This window comes from Coffea arabica, chromosome 11e (genome assembly GCF_036785885.1).
Source record: "Coffea arabica cultivar ET-39 chromosome 11e, Coffea Arabica ET-39 HiFi, whole genome shotgun sequence".
Lineage (NCBI taxonomy): Eukaryota > Viridiplantae > Streptophyta > Magnoliopsida > Gentianales > Rubiaceae > Coffea > Coffea arabica.
Genome location: NC_092331.1, coordinates 45386723 through 45401078, shown reverse-complemented (window position 1 = coordinate 45401078; position 14356 = coordinate 45386723). Strand labels below are relative to the sequence as shown.

Sequence of the window (14356 nt, the reverse complement as noted above, 5' to 3'; positions counted from 1 at the left end):
CCAGGATGTCCGAAACGATCATGCCAAATCATAAAATCATTGGGATGAGCAGACTTCTGGTTTGCAAGGTGATGAATTTCAATAGCACTTATCTGTGCATAATATAAGCCAGAAGAAAGTGAAGGCAATTTTTCTAATACATATTTTCCCCTAGAAATAGTATTTGTAATTAATAAAAATTCACCATTTGTCTCATTCATTGTCTCGATGTGATATTCATTATCGCGGATATCTTTAAAACTCAATAAGTTTCTCCGAGACTTGGAAGAGAGTAGTGCATTATTTACGACAATTCTAGTTCCTTCAGGGAGAAATAGAGTGGCTCTTCCGGAACCCTCAATTAATTTTGCACTACCACAGATGGTATTAATATTTGTCTCTCCCATTGTTAAACAAGAAAAATATTTTTTATTTTTCAATATGGTGTGCGTAGAAGCACTATCAATGAGACAAATGTTATCATCACCATTATTTGATCCCAAATATTTGGCATTCATTTCTTCTTCAGGAAGAAAAAATCAAACAAAAATAAATATTAATAAAGATGTGAAGATAAATATTAAATGAAAAGAAAATTACATGAAATATATAAAAGCATTATAAAAACATCTAAACAATCATGGGATATTTGTTGATATCTTCAGGATGTTCAAAGAAATCAGCTACATCGAGGTGTGTCATATTAGCATCATCATAATAATTCTTTTGATCAATGAAATTTGTCTCAACACCTTTGTCTTTCTTTTTCAATGATGCTTGATAGAGGTCAACAAGATGCTCAGCCGTACGACAGGTACGGGACCAGTGACCTTCCATACTACACCGGTAGCATTTTTCTTCATAAACTTTCTTTTCTCCATTTTTCGGATCATAGTTATTTTCTCTCTTTTGGGAAATATTTTGTTGCTTGCTACGGCTATAATTTTCACGAGGCACAAATCTACTACGATCACGTCTACAGCCACGGCCACGTCCACGGCCTCTTCCACGGCCACCTCTACAGCCACGTCCACGACCTTGACCAGAATTTTGAAATTGAGTCCCATTCGCTTCAGGGAATGGATTTGCACCAGTTGATCGGGACTCATGATTTTTCAGCAATAATTCATTATTTTGTTCAGCCAACAGAAGACATGCAATAAGTTCAGAATACTTCTTAAATCCTTTCTCTCTATATTACTGCTGTAGGAGCATATTAGAGACATGAAAAGTAGAGAATGTTTTCTCTAACATTTCTTCATCAGTGATTTTTTCGCCACACAATGATAATTGCGAAGTAATTCTAAACATGGTTGAATTATATTCGTTGACAGATTTGAAATCTTGTAGTCGTAAGTGAAGCCAATCATATCGGGCTTTTGGAAGAACGACCAATTTCAGGTGATCGAATCTTTCTTTCAAATCTTGCTAAAGGACAAGAGGATCTTTGATAGTAAGATACTCTACTTTTAATCCTTCATCTAAATGACGACGAAGGAAAATCATGGCCTTAGCACGGTCTTGGTTTGAGGCATCATTCTCATCAACAATAGTATTACCAAGACCCATTGCCTCAAAGATGAATTTCAACATCTAAAACCTACGATAAATAATTTTTTCCAGAAATATCAAGAGGTATGAACTCTTGTTTTGTGAGATTAGCCATAAGACTATAGATTCGTAGAAAAGAATTTTACCTTGATAAGTAGCCAAAAGTTGTTCGGGCAGAATCTTGACACGTCTCGTGCTTCACTTTTGCTTCGCGCCTTTCCTTCACTCAAAGTAGAGACTCGTGCTTTTCCTTAGCTCAAGGTAGAGACTCGTGCTGATAACGTGTTGTAAAACTAATAAAAGAAACTCCCAAAAGTAGGGATTGGAATAGTAGAGTAAGAAGAAGAGAGAGATAGAATTATTATATGTACTGATCAAAGTACTTCCAGATTTCAAGGTTACAAAAGAAGTAGTATTCACCCCTATAAATAGGTGATCCAAGATAAAAGGTACATGAACCCTATCAAGTACTAATACATGAATTTAGTACTTCAAGTACATCCAAAAATAGGTTTCATCCAATAGACCAACGAATCTAGGGAGAATACATGTGTCTATCATCTTGAGAATACAAACGGACATCTTCATCTTGTAATCCTTCTTGAGAATATCAATGGACAGCCACATCTAGAGAATATCAACGGACATCCACATCTTATCATTATTTCATAACAATATGTAGCTATGTCTTTTTTTTTTTTTTTTAAAAACAACAAAAAAGAAAGAAAGCTTTGAACCCTGGCAAGAAAAGACAAAGGTCACAATCCATCCTCCAGTACCATGGTGCCAATTTGCTCTCTTGATTCTGGTCTTCAACGAACCACTACAAGAAAAAAGATCATTAGTGACAACATTTCTTTGTGACGACAAAAAGTCGTCACAAAATGAGGTTGATTAGTCACGACTTTGAAGGTTGTCACAATTGACTCAAAGCAACTGAGTTTTCAGTGACAACCTTTAATTGTCGTCACAAAACTACTTCGCGCCATGGGACTTGGAAGGCACGAGATTTGCGATAGTGACGACTTGATAAATGTTGTCAGTAATTCTACCGCTTTCTTTGACAATATTTCATTGTTGTCACTATTTATGTTTACTGACGACCAATTTTTGTCAGTAAAACTATAGCGTAGTTAGTGACAACATAAATATCATCACTAACTTGAACATCTCTAATGCATTTATTTAATTGTGAGCCTCAATATTAATTTAATTTTTTAAAATTTGATGATTTATTAACTATGACTTTATTTAATTGTAAGCCTCAATATTAATTTAATTTTTTTAAAATTTGATGATTTATTAAACTAGTCATAGTTACTTAAATATTAATTTAATTTTTTAAAAATTTGATGATTTATTAAACTAGTCATAGTTACTCAATAGGTTTTTAACTGAAAAAAATTAATGAAAGTTTCTAGTTAGAACAACTATATAAACTATTACAACTTGAGAAAGAGTATATTTACCAGTTCTTTGAATTTAGCAAAAAATTTTCATCCATTATAATTTTTTGATAAATATGTTAAGAAGTAGTGATTAGAAATACATTAGTAAATTTAAATAAAATTTGAAGCTAAAAATTCACTTGTAATATTAATATCGAATCAACTGTTTGATGTCATAAAAAATTAACTATTTGAAGCAGAACCAATGTGCATTTACCACTTGTAATATTTCAACATAATTTTCTCATCCATTATGAATATTTTCACAAAAATATTTAAAAGTAGCAAGTAATATTATATTAGTACAATATTAATTCAACTAAAATGTTGGAACTAAAAAACGTTGATTGAAATTTTGGTACTGAACAAGTAAGGGGGAAATATAAGGAATTGAAATTTCATTCAAAGTCAATATTTTGAGGAGAGGCGCGGAAACACTTATAACACTTGGAACCAAATAGCCAACACTACCAGTATCCTAAAGCCAACACTACCAGTATCACCGAACAAAACACCAGCAGTATCCTAAAGCCAACAGCTAACACTTAGAACCAACCGTAGCACACTGCTCCTTATCTCTGCCGAAACATCTCCTCGCCATCTCCTAATTGATCTTGGCTCGGAAATGATCAAATAGAAGACCACATTTAGCAGCAACTCTCTACCAAAAAGGTATGCCGATTCTAGGCGGAAGAAATCAGAAAATGAAGGAGGGTGGCGGACAAGGATTAGCAAAGAGAAAAACTATCGGGCAAGCCAACGGAAAAGAAAGGGAGCTTCGGCTGAGGAAAGAATAGCTACGAAAAGAGGAAAAACAGAGGGAAGGAAAAGGAGAGCGGCGGAAAAAAAAAGAGCAAAAGGAGAGAGTTGAAGTCAGAGAGAGGTAAACTAAGAGAAGAAAGGAAAACAGAGAGGAAACTATGGCAGAAATAGAGCAAAAGTAAACCCCAGAAACCCTAGTCGACGGTGAGGTGAAGGAATCGTCCACTCAAGACATGAAAATAGTCGAAGCCCAAGCTGATGACGCGGCGGTGCCGGCAGTTTAAAGCGCGTCAGAGATGAAGCTGACGAGGAGGGAGAGAACAACGAAGATGTCAAGAAGTTGAAGGCTGATGATAAGCACGTAGAAGAGGAGAGAGGCAGTTCAACGGCTTGATTGATGTCTACCCCAGCGGTCCTCATTGGATGCTTGCCTTGGAGAATTTTGCTTTGGCGAGACCGTGAGAGGTAATTTCTTCGTTTACAGTTCAGTCTTCCTTCTGTGTTTTACATAGCTCGTGAATATATGTGTTTTATATGATGCTGGGATTGAAATCTATTTTGTTCTGATGAATTTTGGGGCTAGATATAATATCACTTGAACAAAGAATCATTGAAATTTTTAATGCCCATGACCTGTTTGATAAAAAGCCCGAACGAAAGTTTTGAACCAAAAGAGGGGATTTTGTGCTTTTTTATTCAATAGGGACTCTGGCCAGTCCAAAGTTAGGCAGAATCCGTGCGTTTGCTAGTCGGGAAGAAAAAGAAAAGCCATGATTCTTGAAGTTGATTTTTTCCACTTTTTCGTTGTTGCATTCCGCGATGTTCAGAGCATTTTTGCCGTGCGTTTGCTAAGTACAATTGTCATGTTGATTGTTCAGGATTTTAGATCATATGTGCCTTATGTGTTAAATTGAACTGAAAGCTCTTGCTTATTGAACAATTTTGGGGCCGATTAACTTCAATTGGAGCAAAAGTCTGATGAAATTTCTAATGCCCCAACCTGTTCGACGAAATGCCTAACTAGATTCTGATTGAAAAATGTTTGCTGGTTCACCGAGTAGCATTTGGAACTAGAATGATATGATTTCTCCAAGTTGCCAGATTGGTTTGAGAATCTGAATGTAAATAGACAGCAATCTATTCGTTAGTACTTATGGGCTGTTTTCTCTTGTTTATCTCTTCCATTTCATAGGTTCCCTCTGTTTCATGTCTCTGTTTGATAAATTAGTCAGACGTTGAGAATCTTTTTAATGAGCGTGAGTCATGCCCAGAATGCACGTAACAAAAGTCTGCTGGATGGCAGTTTGTTGATGGGTGTTTCCTTTTCCTTGTTGGTTACTCACACGCCTATATGGCCGTCTTTCTTGATTCTCCTTCCTTGCATTCTGCTTGTGATGTCTTAAGTCCGTCTCTCATGTTTAACTTCGCTCTTGTTACATGAAGCAGTGACTTCCGTTTAGCTGGAACCCTTTTTCTTTTATGCTTCACATTTCGCAATTCGTAAAGTCCGCGGCTTATAAATTTGTTGCACAGCAATTCACAAGCTCTATGTTCATTTGCATTTGTTAGCATTGAGGTTTATCCTTTGGGTTATGATCGTTTCATCATGATTAGTTTCCAGGTCTCCAAATGTATGAAGAAAATTTGTTGTTGTTTTCCTTTTTTGCTCACTTGCCGTTTTTTATGCTCCATGATGTTTCTTTTTCTCATTTTACTCTTGCTGTGAGTAAATCACCTTGAGTTTATAAAGTAAGTTCATGCATAACTTTGCTATCACTACTGGTCGTTGTGGACAGAGTAGGAAGATTTGATATCTGCTTACTAATTTAGGTTAGAAATGAACAGCAAAAACAAAGTACTGATTTAGCGTTTTGAATACTTGCTAAACATTAATGTCGTGCAATTTCCAGTTAAGCCTAATGATTTGCTATGTGGTGTCCTGATTCTAGTTTTTCTGTTTTGCAATGACATTTAGGCTTTAAAGCTCAAACGGAAACTTTGATGGCTCCTAATTACCGCCTTTACTCTGGAAAAATCCTTTCTTTCCTTGTTGAATTTTATCATGGCACTGTCTTCTTCATTCCCTTTGTCTCTGCTGACCAAAGCTTCTGATTTCTTGTTAGAAATATGGTGCAGACAATTTGCTGTTCTGTCTCAGACCCTTCGTTTCTGAAATTAGCTCCTACTTAGTTGCCAAAAACTGTTGTTCTGATGATATGTAAAGTTGCAGACGGAAATGGTAAAGTAATTCAAGTAAAGAACTAATTACTAGTAAATTAGCAAACATGAACCTGAAGAGGACCTAATTGTAGCGTTGACAGAATAACCATCTTCAAGAAGCCTTTTGATCAACCATGATGCCAAAAGTCCAGTTCCACCTGTTACACATACTCTCCCCTTCTCCATCTTCTCCCCTTCCATTAATTTGTGTCCGTCTAGCCTTTAATACCAGTATAGTACTGTTTGGTCTCTTTGCAGTGGATTGTCAGTTTCAACTTGAAGAATTAATGTATTTCCAGTATAGTATTTCACTTGAAGAATACCAATATAGTATATGCGAAATGTATTTCCTTCAAGTAGTTAAAGGGAATCTTCCTTGTTAGTTAGACTGTTGTGCTGAGTCAACAATCAAGTAGTTATTTTGTTATTCTTGAGCTGTATAAGAATGCAGAAATCCGGATTGGGCAACATGGAAAAATCATTTTGAATAATATCTCTCTTTCTTCTTCCTCAAGTCTAGTTTCTCTCCCCCTTATCACTCTATTTCTGCTGCAATTGCTGCATTCATTACGGTGGTATCAAATTAGTGAATGCTTGTTACTTTTGTTGTATATTTAGCAATTAGAGACTGTTTTGCTTTTGTCACCTGATAACTTTACTACTTTATTGCAGATATATTGCTCATTTTGGAGGTTTTGAAGAAGATTAGCAGTACGGCTTACATGTCGGCTCAAAAACTGTGGTTATAGTGCTGTCTTAAGTTTAGAAAATGTTTCGGAAGCGCAGGAAATGTTTTGGGACTTGGAATATGTTTTTTAGTGCAGTCTTGACTTATATGAGTAGTATTTGTTCTACTCAAACTTATGAAACTATTTGTACTATGATGTTGCACTTATTTATGACATTTGAATATTTAATATGTTATTTTGGCATATTCTATTGTAACGGGTGCCGACGTTTGTTATTTATTAAACATTGCTGATGTTTTCATTTTTTAGATATTATTGTAGTAGGAAAGTCATGTGTAAGGTGTTGTAAATGAGTAATATTTTTCTAGGCAAGATGTCTTTATTGACAATTGTTATTGTCACTCAATCAAAACTGTCTATTGATAAGGGATTGTTGCCACAGTTGATTAGGGGTTTATTGACAACAAAGTTGTCACTAATTCCCCTATGCCCTCACTACCATCCCTCCATGCATCATTGACAAGAGAAGGTGTCGTCACTAGATTTATAGCTTTTACTGATGACATGTGTTGACATAAAAAATTTCCTTCACTGACGACTCTAAGGTCGTCACTGTATACTTTCATTTTTTACTGACGACATAGATTGTCATAAAAAAGCTTCTATTTACTGACGACTTTAAAGTCGTCACTGTATACTTTTACCGACGGAAATTCAGTGACGACCCTGCGACAACTGAAATGTTGTCAATAATGGTCATCAGTGACGACTTTTTGATTTTTCGTGACGAAAAGTAGTTATCACTGATGACCAAAATTCTTGTAGTGAACAGACTATTTCAAACTGTGACTCTGGTCTCCAAATTATCTGAGCAAGATATCTCCAAATTATTTTAGAAACAGTATTGACTTTCTTGACATAAACCTTGATTTCATGACACATTAGTAAAGAAACAAATTATGAAAAAATAGGGAAACTAGTTAATTTAAATAGTTTTATTGAATTAAGCTATTTGTACTTGAAGTAAATAGTCTTGATTGAATTAACACGAGTTCTTATTGTTGGTTTTGATATCAATAAGACTTGAAGGCAACATGATCCTTCTTTATTACCAAATTCTAAACAGATTTTAAGTTTAATCCAAGATATTTGATTGAATAGGGATGACAATCTAAATCAATTACTAAATGGGAAGCACAAATAGTTTAAACAGTCCATAGTCATTTTTTAGCTATGCAACATTGTTGATGAGAACATTATATGATGGTAAAACATACTAATCCATTAAATTTAATTTATGACAGATTACGTCAACCCATTTCCAAAGATAAGGAAATAAATTCTTTTGATTTTACCTCAGATGCCGAAAGGCGGTGCACTCATATATAAAATTAGTTCCCCTTCACCAAATTTCCTAATCAGTCAAGGAACAAGAATTGCATTAGATGATGTCTTATATAAAGAAAAATAAATATTTCAAAGCTAAAAGTAAAAAAATAAAAATCTCACACAACAAGTAGTATGATCCCGCTCTTTCGAAAAGGAAAAAAGAGATATTAAAAACACAAAAGAAAATGTCGATTCATGATGGTGAAGCTTATCAAACTTGAGATTGGAACTAGGTTTTAAGAAAAAGGGAATTCCAAGAACCCTAAATTGCAAATTAAAAGAGAAAAATCGGAGGAAAAGTAAAAGGAGAAAAAGAGTACCTGCGGATATTAACTAAAGGCACATGGCTTATTTTATCATAATCTTCTCCTTGTTGACCATTCTTTATCCTAACTCTATTGTTGAATTTTTCTGGCATTTCCAAAAGAGATATCTCTTTTAGATTGGTTAAACATCTCAACCCATCTGGAATCATTTCCAACTTTGTTCAGTACTCAATCCGTAAACCTGAGAGCTTAGGCATGGCCCCCTCATCCACTTTCCACTGCTTCAAGTTACCCAAAAAATGAAGCACGAGATGTTTTAGTTGGGGAAATCCAATTGAGTGGCAGATCATTTCTTGGCCCAGAAAAGAATTTGGCCCAAGTTCCAGTATTCTTAGGTTAGGAAGCTTCTCGAGTGTTCCCATTGGGTCTTCCTCAATATTAGTAGTATGCAGCTTTAATTGAGTAAGTCCTGCAGGGTCAGGAAACATATGGGATTGGTAATCCGGTAACTTCTTGCATAAACTACGGTCAATCTCTAATTCATGAATATTCCTACTAAACAACACCCTTAAAAGAACATCCAAACCCCTGTTGTTGTCATTTGAATTGTTGGAGTTGATCTGGCCAAAATTACAGCTCTCGATTTTAAGTGAGCTAATGCACATGCATTCCAAGTTTGATATATGATTGATGATGTGTTCCAAGTCCTCAAAATTTTTATGCACCGTTGCTTTGAAACCTCTAAGATTCACTAATTTGCATATATCTTCAGGATAGCAAAATCTGTTATGAAATGATTCAAGTATCTCTAGTTGCTTGCTCAATCGCAGTTTAGGGTGGGGTTCTCCAAGTCTGGATCTCAAACGTCCCAATTTCCATAGCACGTTCTGAATTCTACAACGATGACTACCAGATAAATCGAGAGTTTCCAAGTACCTTAAATTGCCCAATGAATATGGCAAGTTTATATGACGACACCTCAATCTCAAACATCTCAAATGGATAAAATTACCAACATATCTTAGAGGTGATTTGAGAAAACCACTTCCGAAGGTCATATCGAAGGCCAAAATTGCCAAAACTCTAAGCATCTTCAAATTCTTGACTTGGGACATTGTTCTCCACCCTGAAAAAATCTCCCAATTGTCTTGTGATGGATCACACAAGAATGAGCAAAGATGTTTAGTTTGTTCTTTTGGCGGAAAGTTGGGTTCAGAGATATCCTCTGCATCCAAACGAAAGACTAAACCATAATGCGCATCAATCGCACGAGGAGAATCTCGTGAAGTTCTTTTATCGACCACCTTATACAAATTCTCCTCTTTTGCCTTGACCAAGCATAGATCTCTCACAAGATCATGAAACCGACATGACTTCAACCTTGTTACTGCATGCTTCCCCTCCTCATGTACTTCAATCTCAACCATGCATCTTTTTGCTAATTCTTCCAAGTAACGCTCTGCAACATCCATCATTGGTTCTTGCCCCATTCTATCATTGTCAAATATCATACCTTCTCCTATCCACATCTGATATAAACTCTCTACGCCAATGTTGGAATCTTCCCTGAATTTACCCAAGTAAAGGAAGCATGGTTATAGTTGCCAAGGGAGGTCATAATAACTATAAGCTAAAACCTTTGATACCTCTCCTTCTTTTCCAATTTTTTCTCCCCTATCCAGATAGGATTTGATATTCTCATGCACTGCATTCCATTCCCTGAGGGTTTTTTTAGTTCTAAGAATTCCACCCAGAACCACCACAGCCAATGGAAGACCCCCACAATTTTTCAACATTTTCTTTCCTAACTTTTCCATTTTGGCCAAATCTTCACAACCTGTGTAGCATTAAACAAACTAATTTAATATCAACAACGATGCATCTATCATTCATTTCTCATGTAATCCTTGGTTCAATCATAGTAGATCTTCCATAATCAGAAATAAGCATCATGGTTATCATTCAACAACTATACGAAAACCTTAACAGACTGTTAATCGAACAAGTCTCCTGACCCAAAGACTTGAGACCTATCAATAGTCTTGGAACCAAAGACATGTTAGTTTTTTCTTTTTAATCTACTGGATTGTATGAATCTGAGAAAAAAAAGATCAAGTTGCTTAAGTAAATGGTAACAATGCAAAAGGATCATGTTTCTTTGTGGTATTTCAATTAGGGCTGTAATAGAATCAAGCAGCTTGGTACTCGAGTTGAACTCGGCTTAAACCATGTCGTTCAAACTTGTTTGTTTATGTATCAATTCAAGTCCAAACATGATTTCTAGCTTGAAAATATTAACGAACTAATTACGATCTTCACGTTGTTCGGCTCCATATGTTCAGGAACATATAACCAAGTAAATTTCATAAAAATATGCTTGGAGTTTTCTTTCTTAATTCCACTTCTTTCATTCCCTGTATATTGCTTATTTTATAAAATAGCAAGTATATAACTCTCTTGTCTCTTGAATACAACATGATTAAAATTGAAAAAATATATAATTAGGAAGATTTGTTGTTATTGTTATCCAAACTTTCAAACTTTTTAAAAATTGAAAATGATTAAAAACTTATAATACAACAAAATTTTATTACATATTTTACAAGGTTATGTGAAGAGTCAAACTATTTTTCATATTATTTTAAAATAAATAGATACAAAAAGTTTTTAAGTTATACATATAATCATGTATTATACAAGTATATTATGAATACTTACTAACTAAGGTACTCAGTTTTAATCATTAATAAAATATCTTATCGTTATTTCAAATACACTTCCTAATACTAGTTTGAGATAAGTTTTTAAAGTAAAATAGTACATGTGTCCCATAAATCAGTAAATTTTGATCATTAATCCAATTTTTCATGGTGATACACCTTTCTAGCAAGAGTGGTTTTGCCTATACCTCCCATGCCGACAATCGAAGCCACACTTATTTTGGGCTCTGTTTCACCCTCATTCGGCAAATATTTAACCAGCACCTGAACATCATTAGGCAGTTCAACCACATCCTCCTCAGCCACAAAGGAGTAAGTGTGCCTTAATTGTTGCAGCCTGGATGGAGCACTCGACTCTCCTTCCTCCATTCTGGCCATTGCTTGCCCATACTCGCCAAAATTTTTGGTGAGATTTGAGATCCTAGTTCTGAGACTTTGAATCTCCACACACAAATTATGACGGGCATAACCTTCGGTGGCGATACAAGCAATCCTCTTTAGAGTACTTGTAAAGCCTCTGTTGCTTGAAATCGAAACCCTCAAAGCATAATCTTCAACCAAATCACTTGCTTCATAAGCGACCTCTTTAAATTGTGGAACCCACTGTTGTATAGGGTCCCTTGCAGTCTGTTTTGTATCTGCATATCTTAAGAACATTTGTATCCGTTTGAGATCATCATGGAGGAGTCTGACTTGCTCGCTAACGCCTCGTAGAAAGTTTCCTTCTTCAATAAGCAATTTACCTATATTTTCTACTGCAGAGGATAGGATTGAGGATAGGATTGCTTCTGCCATTTCGGATGAGATTGATATATATTTTCTGTAAAGGATGGAATTCACTGGCAAAGGAAGATGGTTTTACTTTTACATAGCAAGGGGAGCAATTTATCTGGCTCTGGATGTTTGAAAACTTTGTATGCTATTGAATTTTTCCATGGACAAGGTCTTTTGAATTTTCTAGGAGCTGGCTAGCTCGTTCCGTCCTCACAACACAGTTATAGAGAGACAACTTTTGCTTTTCTTTTTCCCCTCTACAAGAAGGGAACAAACAAAAGAAAAATATTCTTTGGCTTTGCGTATAAACATCATCTCGCATTATTGTTAGTCCAATGCAAAAAAAAGGTCAATTTAAAACTAAATCTACAATCAATTCTAGCTCTTTGTATATCTTAAAAATTGTAAAATATTTAACTTTAAAGTTTAATGATAGTAGATAAAAATTACCAGAACAGTATTGTCGTGAAATATTATTGTCGTGAAATATATCAAATAAAGAGAAAGAAAAGAATTAGAAAATAAAAAATAAGGTCATTTTCTCATCCTATTTATACTTTACTTGCACAGTCGTTGTGTTCGGTAAAGTTACTTATGATACATAAAGACCCTAATAGTTTTCCTTATTAGTCCTCCTAAATCAGGTCTTGGATTTTACTCCATCATCTGAACCCGAATCCAGCTGTTGTTAGATACATACTCCCCAGCTCGAGTCCCTTGCCAAGTCCAAGTTTTCTAGAAAGGATAGTTCATGTTCGAGTAAAATTTAAAGGTTCATTTGATTGTAATTTTTCTTCAAAAATTTTTTATATTTTTCAATCACTTTTTTATCTCACATACATCATCAAATCACTAAAGTGCATTTTTCTATATGAACTCTAAAAAATAACAATCCAAACGAGCTCATTCAACTGAAAAACACTCAGTCGATGACTTGCTCCATAGCCGTCAGATTTAATTTCTGTATGGATTCTTGGGGCACTCACAAAAATAATTTGATCCTTGTACAAAATTTTGGGTTATTATTTATTGTTTAGTCATTAATGTCCAATGCGTTCTCTTTTTGGCAACGTGAATTAAGGCCACTTGACTTTCATATACTTGTCATTAGGCTTTGGTCATTGATTTTTTTTATCATTTCAAATTGATAATCAAACTACCATAACATTGCCCCTATTTTGTCTAATTTAATCCATTGGTAAATGGTTTTGTCAATCGATGGTCTTATATTTAAGTAAATAAGTAAAGGATATTTCTTTTACTTACGGTTACCTTAATAGTTTCATAGCATCATTAAATTAATTTTGTACTTAAGGCTTATTTTTCAGCTAAATAAATTTTTCATATTTGTAAGCTAAAATAATTAACTGAAAAAATGATCCCTGGCACAAATAATTTTCCTTCCCCGCAACTTTTCTTTGCAACTTTTTCCTTTTGACAGGCTGTTGGAAAAAAGTTGCAACTGATAAGCGTGATTCCATGACATTTGTAAGAAGTTTTTTTGGAGTTTTAGCGGTGAAGTACTGGTGGTCCTTGAGCCTTCCTGTGTAGAAACAATAGAAATGGTAAACAAAATCTTTAAGCAGGGAATAGTAAAAGTAGAAATAGAGTACCTGCTAATTTCAGGTGAAGGTACATGACTAATTTTATCATAATCTGGATATTGTTCATCATTCGTTATTGGAACTCTAATTGTGACTTGGGGCATATTCACAAGTTATAGTTGTTCTAGGGTAGTTGTCAATCTCAATCCATCTGAAATCATTTCCAAAATTTTACAATTGTGAAGATGTAAACTTGAAAGCTTAGGTATGTCCCCTTCATCCACCTTCCACTTCTTTAACTTAGGCAAACATGATGTTTAAGCTGAAGAAATCCCATTGAGTGCCAAAACATTTCTTGGACTAAAAAAGATTTTGTACATAATTATAGTTCTCGCAAGTTGGGAAGCTTTTCCAGTGTTTCTGTTGGTCCTCCTCAATAATGGTGTGGAACAGCTCTAATTAAGCAAGGCCTACAGGGCTAGTGGACATGTGGGGCTGGTAATCCAGTAAATGCTTGCATAAAGCACCGTAATATTCCAACCAAACAACACCCCTTCAAGAACAGCCAAACCCTTGTTGTTATTCAAGCCGTTGGAGTCGGTCCCAAAATTGTAATTCCAAATTTCGAGCGAGGCGATGCACATGCAGTTTATGTTTGAAATCGATACGTGTTTGTCTTTATATCATGTGTGTGTGCCTGTTTTAGTGTGTTTGATGTGCTTTTGATTGCTACAAGAGTATTATTAATGCTAGTTTTGTCGAGATTTTGTGTCTATTAAGGATTGAATGAAAAACTTGTGCTTATTTCATTTTACTCACAAAAGCTGCGTTTTTGCAAGGATTAATGATGGAGCAGTGGTTTGGAGTGAATTTCATATTTATTGGATAGTTCAAGGATGATTTAGTGTGCTCGAGAAGTCACAAGTAAGGACGAGAAAAGCTTCCGTGACAAGTGGAAAAGAAGAAACATTGAAACTGGAAGACCCTTGGATCTAGCCTTGTATCCTCACTTGA

General features: G+C 35.1%; 1 protein-coding gene and 1 long non-coding RNA gene across 2 annotated transcripts; one reads left to right on the top strand and one right to left on the bottom strand.

The window, feature by feature from the left end:
• The first annotated feature begins 3473 nt into the window (after positions 1-3473).
• On the top strand, positions 3474-6884 carry LOC140021678 (uncharacterized). Its single transcript, XR_011825575.1, has 2 exons — positions 3474-4205; positions 6633-6884. It is a non-coding gene; the product is annotated as an uncharacterized lncRNA (long non-coding RNA).
• Positions 6885-8525: 1641 nt separating this feature from the next.
• LOC113718329 (probable disease resistance protein RF9) lies at positions 8526-9794 on the bottom strand. Its single transcript, XM_027243241.1, has one exon. The coding sequence runs from the start codon at positions 9792-9794 to the stop codon at positions 8526-8528; it is 1269 nt and encodes a 422-aa protein (XP_027099042.1).
• Between the last annotated feature and the right edge of the window lie 4562 nt (positions 9795-14356).